Source organism: Crinia signifera, chromosome 4 (assembly GCF_055691185.1).
Source record: "Crinia signifera chromosome 4, ASM5569118v1, whole genome shotgun sequence".
In the NCBI taxonomy this organism is placed as follows: Eukaryota; Metazoa; Chordata; class Amphibia; order Anura; family Myobatrachidae; genus Crinia; species Crinia signifera.
The window spans coordinates 116,829,533-116,842,886 of NC_139220.1; the positions used below are offsets into that span (position 1 = coordinate 116,829,533).

Consider the following 13,354-nt stretch of genomic DNA (forward strand, 5'->3'; position numbering starts at 1 on the left):
GAAAAGGTATAGGAGAAATATGCAGAGCTAAAAAAGTATTTAACTATGAATCTTTGGATTGACTTCACAAATTATTACCATTGGTAAAATATAAATAATGATTTATTATACCATAATAGAAAAAAACAATACAACATCACAATTATAAAAAGATGGTGGCTAGATCTCTGTCCTCACTGTCCGTTTCTATAATACCTGGATGTATATGGACCTGCTGTGTATTACAAAAGAGGGTATATTTACCATGCGCCTGTTGGATTATTTCAAAGATGGGGATCTTTGGCCAAGAAGAAATTTTCCTTGAGTATATCTTGGAGCCCAAAAAGTCCCTTTGTAAATCCAAAGAAAGGTGTGGATTGTGCCACTGGTGGTAGATGAAAATAATTTTTGGTCCGTCCTGGTTGGTTCGGGCAGAGTATTGGAAGGTCATAGTGCCGCTGGAACTTATAGTCCACCTACAAGTTCCAGCTGCATTCTGACCTCCCTATACTGCCAGACCGAAAATTATTTTCGTCTTCTCAAGGAAAATTTCTACTTGGCCAAAGATCCCCAGCTTTGAAATAATCCAACAGGCGGATGGTAAATATACCCACTTTGGTAATACACAGCAGGTCCATATACATCCAGGCATTATAGGAACGGACAGTGAGGACCGAGATCTAGCCACCATCTTTTTATAATTAAGATGTTGTATTGTATTTTATATATTATTTCTTCCAATTTTAAGTGTTTTTTTTTTTTTTTTACATGAATTACCTCTAACCATAATGGTATAATAAATCATTATTTATATCTTACCAACAGTAATAATTTGTGTAGTCAATCCAACGATACATAGTTAAATACATTTTTACCACTGCATATTTTTCCTACACCTTTTCTTAATAAAAGTACTAATTTGACACAAAACATTGCCACTGGATTGTTGAAAAGGGATGGTTTGAATATCTAGCTGGGTACACACTGGACAACATGCAGCATGAACAGTAGTGGCTGGTGATTTCCATTGAACCTCCTGGGCAAACAGGTATTGATTTCACAAACGCCGAAAAGATATACAGATGTCCAATATTCCCAAATTTTTGGGTTTCAAGACTAACTTAAATGCTGGGCAGGAGTTTGAGAAGAGGTGTGCCGGACTACAGGATGGGATAAATAGATGGCAGCCATTTTATCTCTTTGCTTTTATACTCTAGTTTTGTTATGTTTATACCTGCTGAATGCTATTACGTTGCTAGATTGCTTCTGCTTTGTTTTTGGTTTATCTGAACAGAATGTGTTCATTTCTTTCTCTTGTCATGGATCCCTTTCGCTTTTATGTTATGGCATCATATGCTAAGTCTGTGGTGTTAGATGATAAAGGGCTCAGAATGAGATAAGGCTTTGCTCATGCTGGATGAAAGGTGATGCAGAGACATTGTCACTCTCACTTGCCACGGTCTATGCAAATCAACTAGAATAATTCTGCCACAACTTCTTGCACATGGATTCCAGGAGTTGCTGAGTTTGGTGAGGCCTTACATCTGGAGGTTATACTTTGTGGCACGTGGGATGCAAACTTCGGTTGGTAGTGAATATACTTTGTAGCATGCAGGCCGTAAATATTGGTGGGCAGTGGTGTTTGAGTAAAATATACAGGGTGGCATGCAGGCTGTAAACGTTGGTGGTCAGTTGGTGGCATGCAGTTTGTAAACATTGGTGGGCAGTTGGTGGCATGCAGAGTGTAAACAACATTGGTGGCCAGTGGTGTACTTACCACTTTTTGATGCAGCCAGTGATAAATAATGTTGCAGCTCCATTGCACCCAGTTCCATAGGATCAGCATCCTCAGCCAGAAAATGGATTATGGGAGTATACAAAGAGTGGATGTAATGATGTCCATGTCATTCATTGCATACACACTAGATAATTTACACCTAGTTGTCAATGATTGACTTGCATGTAAAGATGGCAAAGGACCTTGCTTATTTCTCATGTGAGCGAGTATTGTTACTAATATTGTCCATACACACTGCTTGATGTACATGAAATTGTCATTACAACTGGTCATTATTGTGCAATTCATTCAAAAACTGGTCCAGTGTGTACCCAGCTTTACAGATGTCATACAGCGTTAGGCGCCATAATGGTCAGTGGAGTTTCAAAGCTGCAGCAATTTCAGGTCAATTTTGTCTAAATTTAATAACTTTAACTGTAATAAACTCTCCCTGTGAGTTCAAATGTGAAATGAGCGGGGGCTGTAATTAGTGAGAGATTGTAATTGTAATCCATCATATATTGAACTCAACTAGCCTTATTTATATTACCAAGCTTGGAACATCCTAGAAAAAAAACCTTGGAATACATTATTTTCTCGATGTGTCATATACACAGTTCTAATGGGTTTTGTTTTGCAGGACTGGTCATATTATTAAAACCAAACTGCCGCTTTTAAACGGACATAAACTGAATGAACAGAGCAAGCAATGTTTTGTTTATGACTCTGAACTTTTGCTAAATTAAAATAATTGATGTCATTGTACTTTTTTCTATTTTCCAAGTTTTTCAATAATATTTTAATCTTGTTGATTACTTTTAATTATTTTCCATGCTGTCTCTCATTTGCAGATGTATGTTTCTTATTTATTGTTTTTAATTAACTGTGTTGTCAACTGTACCAACTGCAAAATCTTAACATTATGATATTCTTTTAATTAAAAGAATACAGACTGGACTATGTTTAGTTCATTTATATTCCCTCCGTTTAGATTTATTTAGCAATAGTCTCCATACTTGTTTGTTATGAATATATAACCTTCTTTATTCTTTTTTTTTTCCAGTGTGTTGTTTTTAACTGCTCTGATGGACTAGACTATAAAGCCATGGGGAAATTCTTCAAAGGTCTGGCACAGTCTGGAGCTTGGGCATGCTTTGATGAATTTAATCGTATTGAGCTGGAGGTAATTCTAACACCACTTTTTCAGAAAACTTAGTATGCACTGTGAGTACCAATTCTGCAAGTGCAAATATAATTGCAGAAATATAATATTGACTTTCAAATTTAGGCCTTTTATGTGTACATACACCTTTACAGTGCATGGCATAATATCAGAAATAACACAGTTTAATGAAAAATATGGATCTTTAAACCATGATTATTATAGCTATTTATTGCCGGCACTGTCATTTTAAGATAATGCTTCTATTCATTACTGCCTTATCATAGTATGGCATTTTAAAATAAATGATATACCTAATTAGATTTTATTTAAAGAGATACTAAATGAAAACCAAATGTGCCTAATATTGGAGAATTTCTGTGAGATATTGATCGATACTCAGCCTCATCTACAAGTTCAACCTATACATGCAGTATATTACAATTAGAAAATGCATAAATAATACAGAATTTGTGGTAAAGTTACTGAAGCTTCGAAAAATTAAAATTGGTGATGTTGCACATATCAACCAATCAGATTATGTCTATCATTTGTCTATTACACACTAGAAAATGATAGACAGAATCTGATTAGTTGTCATAGGCAACATCACTTCTTTTCATTTTTAGAAGCTTTAGTAAATTAACCCATTGGGGGTGTATTCAATCCCGGATGATATTTCCGACAGGCAGAAATATGGACCAGGATTGAATACATCTCTTACTGTCCTTTTTCATTTATCAATGTCACAAATATTTTAAATAAGGTCTACAAACATGTTAAAATATGTTCTAAAGAGGGATATAACTTTATTTTAATAATATATTGTAATTGTTTCGTTTTAATTGATGTACTGTACGCAAGACACAAACGCATACATTTTGTAAAGTACCCTCAAGTATTGGAATTCTTGGAAATTAATAAAAACAAATAAAATCATCATAATCATAATAATGTTTATTTAAAACTACAGTGCAATCAAGAAAATATTTTAAATTGAAAATAAAATACATCTGTGGAGTAGCATTTTAACATAGACCAAACAAACTAAACAATTGTACATACAGTATAAGTGGTTCCCAAACTTTCTTGGTTCATGGTACAATTGCAATACCTCAATTATTTATTTTGAGCACTACTGGGCCAAATGTTTCCTATTAACAAATGCAGCAAATATGAGATTTGCTGAAGCTTTGCACAAATTGGACAACAGAGAGGCATACATATAGACACATTGGAGATAGAGTTATACAAAGTGTGTTACAAAGAGAGGCAGAAGAGACATACACAGGGTATTAGAGAAACATGGAGGCAAGAAATTATGTCAGTAATTCCTCCCATTTCAGTAATTACCATAATGTGCAGTAGATCATGTTCATACCTATTGGTTTGTATTTCAATTGTGGTCCTCCAGACACCCCCCTGCTATTTTGGTCTATTTTTTTTTTAATATATATATATATATATATATATATATATATATATATATATATATATATATATATATATATATATATATGCATCCTCAGGGGTAAATCTTACAGTCAACTCTTCCCTTCAAACAGTTACATCTAGAAGAGCTGCTATCAGGTCTTTTCATAGGGTCCCTCCTTTGATATGTCACTAGTGGAACACTTGATATATCATTAGTGGACCCTGCTCAGAAGAATATTATGGGGCTATGGATTATATTGGTTAGTACTGAACCTGCACATAAGCCTCTGCCTTACAGTACACTGGCACCCGTGGCCAATGTCCTACTTGTCTTATCTTTGTTATGCCATTGGAAATTTGCATTGTGTGCAATGATGCTCATATATATAAACTAGTAAGCAGTGTAATTACTGCACACTAGGCCTAATTCAGGCTTGATCACAAGGCAAATTTGTGCACTGCAGGTGGGGCAAACCCATGTGCACTGCAGGTGGGGCAAATGTAACGTGCAGATAGATTATGTACTACTGTACCTTTTCCATGCCAACATTTGGACTCTATGGACCTAATGCACCTCAAACATTTGGTGTCGATCTGCCAGCTGTTGACCTACTCACTGTTTGATTATGGATTTATATTTTGTTCACCAAAATAGTGGTTGTTCACACTCACTTATAATGGATACTGTAAATGATCTGGATCTTTTTTTAAGATTCTGGAAACCCCCAACAGTAGCTGTCACAATGGTAGTAATCTGAGTCCTACATATATCTCATTATGGATGCAAATAGTGAGTTTTAGCATATCAGCGTTGAACCTAATTTACATATACTTTCATATAGGTGGCCATACATCAGAAAGACATTACACCCGATCAAACAATCTCAATGGATTGTAGAATGGATTGCATGCAGATTGTGTGCACATCATGTGCACACAATCATACAATGTTGGCCCCGGGAGATTGGAGGATTGGTCCTCTGATCTGACGTGCTGCACATCAGATCAGTTGGGATTGGAAGCAGATTGCATGTACTTTTGAGCACATGCAATTTGTCTTTAGTTGGCTCATACAACCAGAGTCATGTGGCACCCTCTCCGTAACTAGCAGAGAAGAGAGGTGCAGCTTCCGGGTGGCCCGTGGCAGTGAAGATGCTGGGAGCTACAGAAGTTTCCAGCAGGAGAAGGGTGGTCGACTGAAAAGAGTGGTGGACGTCCTTTTGCACAATTCTGCCACTACTCTGAAAACTGTTTTCAGAGGATTGCTGCATTAGGGCTATTTAATAATGGAGTAGCGCACCAGATGTGAGCAGATTGGTAGTTGCTGGCAACCTGTAAATTAAAAAAAAAAAACTAAAAAAAATTAGATTTTTGGTACTCCTATTGTTTTGATCCTAGTAGGCCAGCCCCCTAGTTAAATGGAGCTTCAATCATACAATAATGTAGCAGATGGATTGTATGATGGATTGTATGACAGATTGTGAGTACATTGTGTAAAATTGGACACAATCATGATTGTAAGACCGGTCTTTCTGATGTATGGCCACCTTATGTCATATGTCAACAGTTAGGTTGACAGTTGGCAGGTGGACACCAAATGTTTGACATGCATTAGGTCTACAGGCAAGCTTATAATATTCCATAACCCCACATAACCTCCAGTAGCATTCATATCTAATTGCATCCCATCAGGACTGTCTTGTAATCTAGTGGGACGGCCATGCTATGGAATCCTATCCTTCTGTATCCCTCCTATTATCCCTATAGATTGTAAGCTTCCAAACAGGGCCCTCCTACCTCTGTAAACCCACTTGCGGCTCCTCCAGTTCGTCCTGGTTTCGGGTCACTTGTTTTGCTTTTCTAACCCCCTGGATCCCTACATGGAACGAAGAGGACGTGATATACACCAGAGGACCTTAGTGAGTATAATTTCCTTTCACAGGTACCCAATAGGGATTTCTACAGGTCAAGTGGACTGAACCTATGTGTCAAAATAGGTAACGATGGAGCGGGTCTCATCCTTTCTTCCTATGGCGATTGTACCGCCAGCTGGCCATGGCAGGCCACGGCGCGCGGCATCGCAATACATTTTAAAAGGAGGTATGCAGGAGTGTCTCATTACGCACGAGCGTCTCATCATGCACGAGCGTCTCATACTGTAAGCGCGCTCCGTACGGCGAATGGCGGGATTCCATTGACACATTACAGTATATCACTCCGACTCTAGCTTGATGGAGCATTAGCCACCCAGTGGTGGTGGATTGTATTGCATGGTGTGTACCCATGCCCCTTGGCGGATACCAGCGCAAGAAGAAAATTGGAGCGCCAGAACCTCCGCCATGGCGACCTGGCGGCAATATTGAGAGGTGCTCAGTCTGTAATAAGTAAATATGTGTCATTGTAGTATGCAATAAAGTTTTATTATCTATGGTGTGTGTCTTTTATTTAACTATTGGTTAAGTTTTTGAACTACAGGTACCATTGGGCCCGTTAATGCCCTGCATGCTGGTACTTGTGGTTCTACAATTTAACCCACTAGTTTCATATATTTTTGTCACACAAAAGCATCAGGATGGTGCCCACCACCAGGGACATCCCCAGGCTTCAGCCCGGGCAAGATTAACTCTGTAGGGGGGACCCCTTTATTGTTTTGGTCCCCACTCCCCCCAGGGTCCTGGCCCAGGCTGACCAGCCACAGGTTAATGTTTTTTGCCAGGGGGATTTGTATAAAAAGTCTCTCCTCCAGCTGTGGCATTAGCCTGCTGGCTGATTGGGCCCGGTACTTGTTATCTAAATACAGGGGTCCCCTATTCATTTTGTCCACCGTATTTTTTGAACCGGGACTGGTCTATGAGCCTGGTGCTGGTTTTAAAAATTACCCTTATTTGGCTTGTTCTCAGAATTTTTGAAACCAGGGCCAGCTCTTCGATCCCGGGGCTGGTTATGGCGGTTCAGGGGGGAGAACCCCACATCATTTTTAAAAATGATTTATTTATTTTATCTATTTTTTTACACTGAGACCTGCATGGATTTTACTGATCCGTGCAGGCTGAAGCCAAATATGCCTGAAAAATTATTTGGATTTTCCAGGTGCATTTTTGCTGCAATTAACAGCCGTTTATTGCATATGGCTGGTTAGTAAATTAGGAATCACCATTGTACTGTATACAAATGTGCCATGAATATGACTATGAATTGATCTATTTTCGTCATAGTAAATGCCAAAAATACGTGTATGCAGTCATATTTGCATACGACACCTACGAATACGCCTAAAATAGTCATTTTCATGTTCATTAATTTCCCTCAATATATTTAAATAAAAAAGTGGGAGCTGAGTAAGCAAAGTGTAGTCATGTAGAGTAATATTCAGTGACAAGGTATCACACAACTTTCCAAAAACCAAATAGATTTTTATCCCTATTTGGAGGGCATGTTGAGATCTTTAGAAAACCATTTGTTTTATGTGTGGAACACCAAATGCAGTCTTAAAACACATATAATGCAGCAGAAACTACTTCCCTACCTTACACCCAAAAGGAACATTCTAAGATTGCACCAATCAGTATCAGTGGAGAATTCATATACAGCCAATCCCATCACTGTTAGCACCTTTATCAGTTATTGCATCTGACCCTGGTAAATAGTACAGGGTGCAAATTTTTTTTTCAATTTGCATATGTTTTTGACCTACTGTAATAACTGTACTTGTCCTACATTAGATCCATACATAATGCCCACAGTTGTAGTTCCCCATACATATAACACCGACAGAAGAAAATCCACAGTAATAGTGCCAAACATAATTCCCATAGTAGTAGTGCCTCTTACACTTAGCACCCACAAAAGTAGTGCTACATATTTTGCCCACAGTAATGCCCCTTAATATTAAACAAGGCACTGTACAAATCAAGAAATAGCGCTGCTTGAAATAATAAGTTATAATGTATTTAAAATGTAATAAAATAAACACAATATTGGCCATTATCGATCAAGCCAATATATTAGACATAAATAATTATCAAAACAACATCAGTATTATATATAGACTCCCTTCCCTGTGGTGTTTTTAAGTTGCAATGTTATTGGTTAGTAGTCCCATGCATGCATTTGTTAGTTATATTCAGCATAGAAATGGCTATGACTTATGACTTATGACAGTTAGTAGCTGTTAACATACTGTATGTATCCTTTTGCACATAAATAATGGAAGTTTTAATCAATAAATTTAATTTTTAGTGCACAGTGCCATGTACTTATGTTTGGCTGATCTTTATCAGGGCAGAGGAAAGGTTCCCAGGCATCCGTAGGCATCCTCAACCGCTGGTGCTATCCGATTTTGTGGTCTTATCCCAGATTGCCTCCCCGGACTTGTCAATTCTGGCCAGTAAAGTGAGCAGTCCTTCCCCTCAATGCATTTCTCCACCTCTTAAATTAAATCATCACTTTCCTCAGGGGGTTGTTACAAATAACACCCACAGTAGTAGTGCCACACAAAAATGCCCACAGTTTCAGTATCCCTTACACAACACCCAGCATAATGCCACACATAATGCCTACAGAAGTAGTGAGCCTTACACTTGACACACACAGTTGTAGTGCTCTTTACACATATGTCCACAGTAGGTGAGGGAGAGAAGGGGAGGCAGTACTTACATGGGAGATCAGCAAGGTGGTTTTGAGTCAGAGCAGCCACCATTATAAGCTACCAGTGCCAGTGTCTGTTATACAGCTTGACAGGCAGTGGGGATGAGGGAGAGGAGAGAGGAGGGCGGGAGCCAGAGGGACCTGACATAGGGAAGTGCACTTCACACTGCCAGTGGGGTTACCATTCATACAGTTAGACATGTGCAGTGGCAGCTGGCAGCAACAGCAGGGAGAGCACATCTTCAGCATGGCACCTCATTGCTTTGTATACCGCTGCCTAATGGGTTGTTATGCCTCTGCCTTTATGCTCCGAGTAATTGCTTATTCAACATTGATGGGTGTCATACTGTATGTCTTTGATATACAGTATGATCTGTGTAATACAGTGCATCTTTATACACAAGTCTTGCATTTACTATTAAATATCACAATCCCACATACAGTGTAACTGGAATTATTGTACCACTGCTTCTTATAGTTCATAGCAAACCTTTTATTTTCCATTCATTGGAACTTTGTTCACATTCAGTTGCCATTAATCTTTGTTTTGTGGATAGTATAGTTGTGCGATAAATTTTTCTCAATACAAAAATTGTGCCTGTATTCCTCTGGAGATAGATCACCTTGTGCCACTTGTTTTCTAAGATAATAATTCATATCATGTTTACCAAAATAATCCTGAGCTCTCAGAAGAGCCATTGTTTATTTAAGGCACTTCTGGATACTGCTAAATGTATCCCGTGTGTCACCCATACAATACATTACTTAGATTTCATTATTACTTATCCTGAGTGTTCAACCACACTGATACTTTTATATTACACTTGGCTCGAATGTAATATATTATCTTATAAAAGATCCCATCTGCCACAGTCCAAAACATAAGTGAACAATTACCTTAAAGGGATTAATACAGAATTTCTATAATTAATCTATTTAATTAATGGGTTTTTTTTTGCTAATAGTTTTATCAAGATTAATTATTGTGCAATTGGAAGAGTAATACAATAGGTCATAAACCATTTTGCTTAAATAGCCCTAAAGACAGAAATTAGGGTACATTATGTTAATACCTAGTTTTAGATTAATATTTAACCAAAAGCTGGACCTGCACATGCGTTTGCACCTTTAAAGGCATCACTCATATACAATACATGTTTTTACAGATATGTCCTCATACATTTTTCATCAATATGCAATACAGCGTGAGATGCCTGTCGCGGGTGAGACATCTGCTAATGTCAGCCATTTTGTTTTCCAAGAATGCATATTCACCACAACACAATGTGACTAGAACACACAAAGAGAATGTGCTTGTATATTGTGGGGCCAATTCAGACCTGATCACAGGGCTGCAATTTTTTTCAGACCAACGATCAGTTAGCAGCAGTTATAGCCAATTCAACCTCACCTTAATGACCCGCCTCTGTGTAGCTTCAGGAATAGACTTTTCCCACAGTTGCCAGAGGGACCTTCACTGCTGATTGATTTTTATTAGACCGGCAGCACCCGACCGCCCCCCCCCCCCCCCCCTGAACATCCCAGCAGCTGCAGACAATAACATATGATGGGGGAAATGTAGAAAAAGTAGCCCTCACCTTTCCTGTGGAGCCCACAGGGGCTGCAGAGAAGAACTGGCACTGGGAAACTGCAATGGTCGTGATGTTCGGACCATCAGCACTTGTACCAATGTTAAGTAAAAATAATTTTATTAGATATAACTTCAATAAATGTTCTTAACCTAATTTAGTCATCAAAAAAATTTCAATTTCTAAGTAATTGGATAAAACGTATATAAAAAATACAAAAAGAGGGGGTGGGCAGCGCTAATTAGGACTGATTGGATGCAATAGTATGCAAAAAATAAAAATAAAAATGAATTTCAAGATTGGTTAGATCTATCACAAAAATTTATTTAATACATTTCTAAAAACTGCAAGCCAGAAGATGTGGGCTAAAAACAATAGACATAAATAAACATATATACCATGTATAATGAAATAGTAATCTCACCGAACCAAACCACATGGGGGTTAAACTCAGGAAGTCCCAAAATTAATATTTTATATACTTATTTATTTTTAAAAAATAGCCCCACCTAATTCGTTATTTCTCTATTTTGGATACTGTAGTAGTCATTTTCTATAACCATGTATTTGTGCTATGTATATATATGTGCAGGGAATCATCCCATTGCTTCCATCTGTCTCCTCTTATACTCTTCCTCTGAATATTATTTTCTTTGAACTCTCATTTTTTAACACCAGGGGCCAGTTTTCCCCAGCCTAGATTCAGGCCATAATACGGTTGCTAGGCAACCAGCATGTAATACCAATCCTCCAATCATTCATACTAGTAGTATGAGTCTAAGTATACATCTGAAAGAATATGTGCAAATCTCAAAAGAACCAGTCAGTCTCCCCACAGATCAGATAGACCGATTCAGGCTATTCGTGACTGTAGGATCTGTGTACAAAACCCAGAAGTGCCTCCATGGTTACCACTAGGGCGGACCAATGGGAGCACAGCACACACCCACAAACACGCCCTGTATGGTAATACCCGATGTGGATACGGGTTTCATACACAATCCGGAAGTGCGGCTGACGCGATTGCGTACAGCGTCACCCGCCCACTGCCCACAGTCCATAACCACACTACAAGACGGGCGCAACCTATAAAGCGCTCCCCGGGCTCCATTATAGAACACCTGCGACCCGGAAATACTACACTCACGGGGACACATGAAGCCATTGCCCACAGATAGCCCCGCAATGTTGAGGGAACAACCCGGAAAGTAACCGGGTACTATCCAATGATAAACCTCCTCAGCCCGGTCACCATGACTACTGTATGTTACACAGGAAGTGCCAAACAAATACACTCCCTGTACGTTTTCCTTAAACCACTTAAACTCTCATGTTTACTTTTTTGTAATAAACAGTTATGTATATTGATGTCTGCAGCACCATTTGCCTCCTACTCTAGTGCTGTTTTCTATGTTTTTATAGATTGGTTGATCTAAATGATTTGGTCACATGACCCATGTGATAGGGTATTTAAGCCAGAATGCACTATGGGTCAGTTATCCTTTGATAAAGCTGCCTGGAGCAGCGAAACCGGTCAGGATATCTGCCTCACCTACCTCACCACATTTACAGGTGAACCACTTTGGGGAAATAAATTCAGCAAAATATTCAGAAGGACCACCACCAGCTTCAATTGTTCCCCATTTTTTTCATTCCACCAATTGGATTACAAATATCTCTGCAACAATAGTAGAGGTTGAGGACACAATTTCGCCCCTAACAACTGGCGACAGGAGTTGGTGATTCGTGCCATCTTGGGCCACTCCTGGGATCAACATCTTTGTGCCCTCCCTCCATATTGCAGGATTGGGGACTGTACCATCAACATCACTGGACACTCCGAAAATTCCCCACCACCCAGTGGGTGCCACCAGTGTCCACTCATCTGGACTTTTTGGGACTTCCTGAGTTTAACTCCCATGTGGTTTGGTTTGGTGAGATTACTATTTCATTATACATGGTATATATGTTTATTTATGTCTATTGTTTTTAGCCCACATCTTCTGGCTTGCAGTTTTTAGAAATGTATTAAATAAATTTTTGTGATAGATCTAACCAATCTTGAAATTCATTTTTATTTTTATTTTTTGCATACTATTGCATCCAATCAGTCCTAATTAGCGCTGCCCACCCCTTCTTTTTGTCTTTTTTGTTCTATTCATCTGCACAGGACTAACTACCCTGTCCTAGGGCAGCAGCTCAGGAACTCAACTCAGGTCAGGCGCACCTGACCCCGAGTCACCCAGTGTGATCCGGGTTCACCCTTTTCTCCATTGTATATAAAAAATATTTTATGTTACTGTACAGACCATTAGCAATCTGGAAATGGTGAGCAGCTTTGTCATCTCTTTATTTAGCAGACATATTATATGAGCTTAATTCCACAGGAGTTGCAGAATAAACAAATGGCAGTGTAGGTGATATAGCAACTAAAACAACTGTCAGTGTGTAGGTTTGCACATACTGTACAAATAGACACACAGGGAGCTTATTACAAAGGGACATCTTTCATATTTGTGCAAAGCCTAGTTTGCCTCTGGGTTGAATTATTTAAAGAATAATAAAGGTTCTTTGGATTAGAAATTTATTTCAGCATTGTGTTGACAAAGTGAAAAATATTGTATACCACAACTGCTTTAAGTTTATAACATGATTTACACATTTTAGAATAAAAGTATAGATTCATATTTTTTACATTGGAAAATCAAATACCTACCAAACATCCCACATGAGCATTTTTTTATATTATATAGAATTTTAGGTACT

At 38.5% G+C, this 13,354-nt stretch overlaps 1 protein-coding gene across 1 annotated transcript in view; it reads left to right on the plus strand.

Annotated features, from left to right (window-relative positions):
- The window catches only part of LOC146074345 (dynein axonemal heavy chain 3-like), a 1,013,923-nt gene that overhangs the window by 488,596 nt on the left and 511,973 nt on the right, over positions 1-13,354 (plus strand). The window contains 1 exon segment of the mRNA XM_083182299.1: positions 2,820-2,939. Within this exon segment, the coding sequence (XP_083038425.1) occupies positions 2,820-2,939 (120 nt within the window).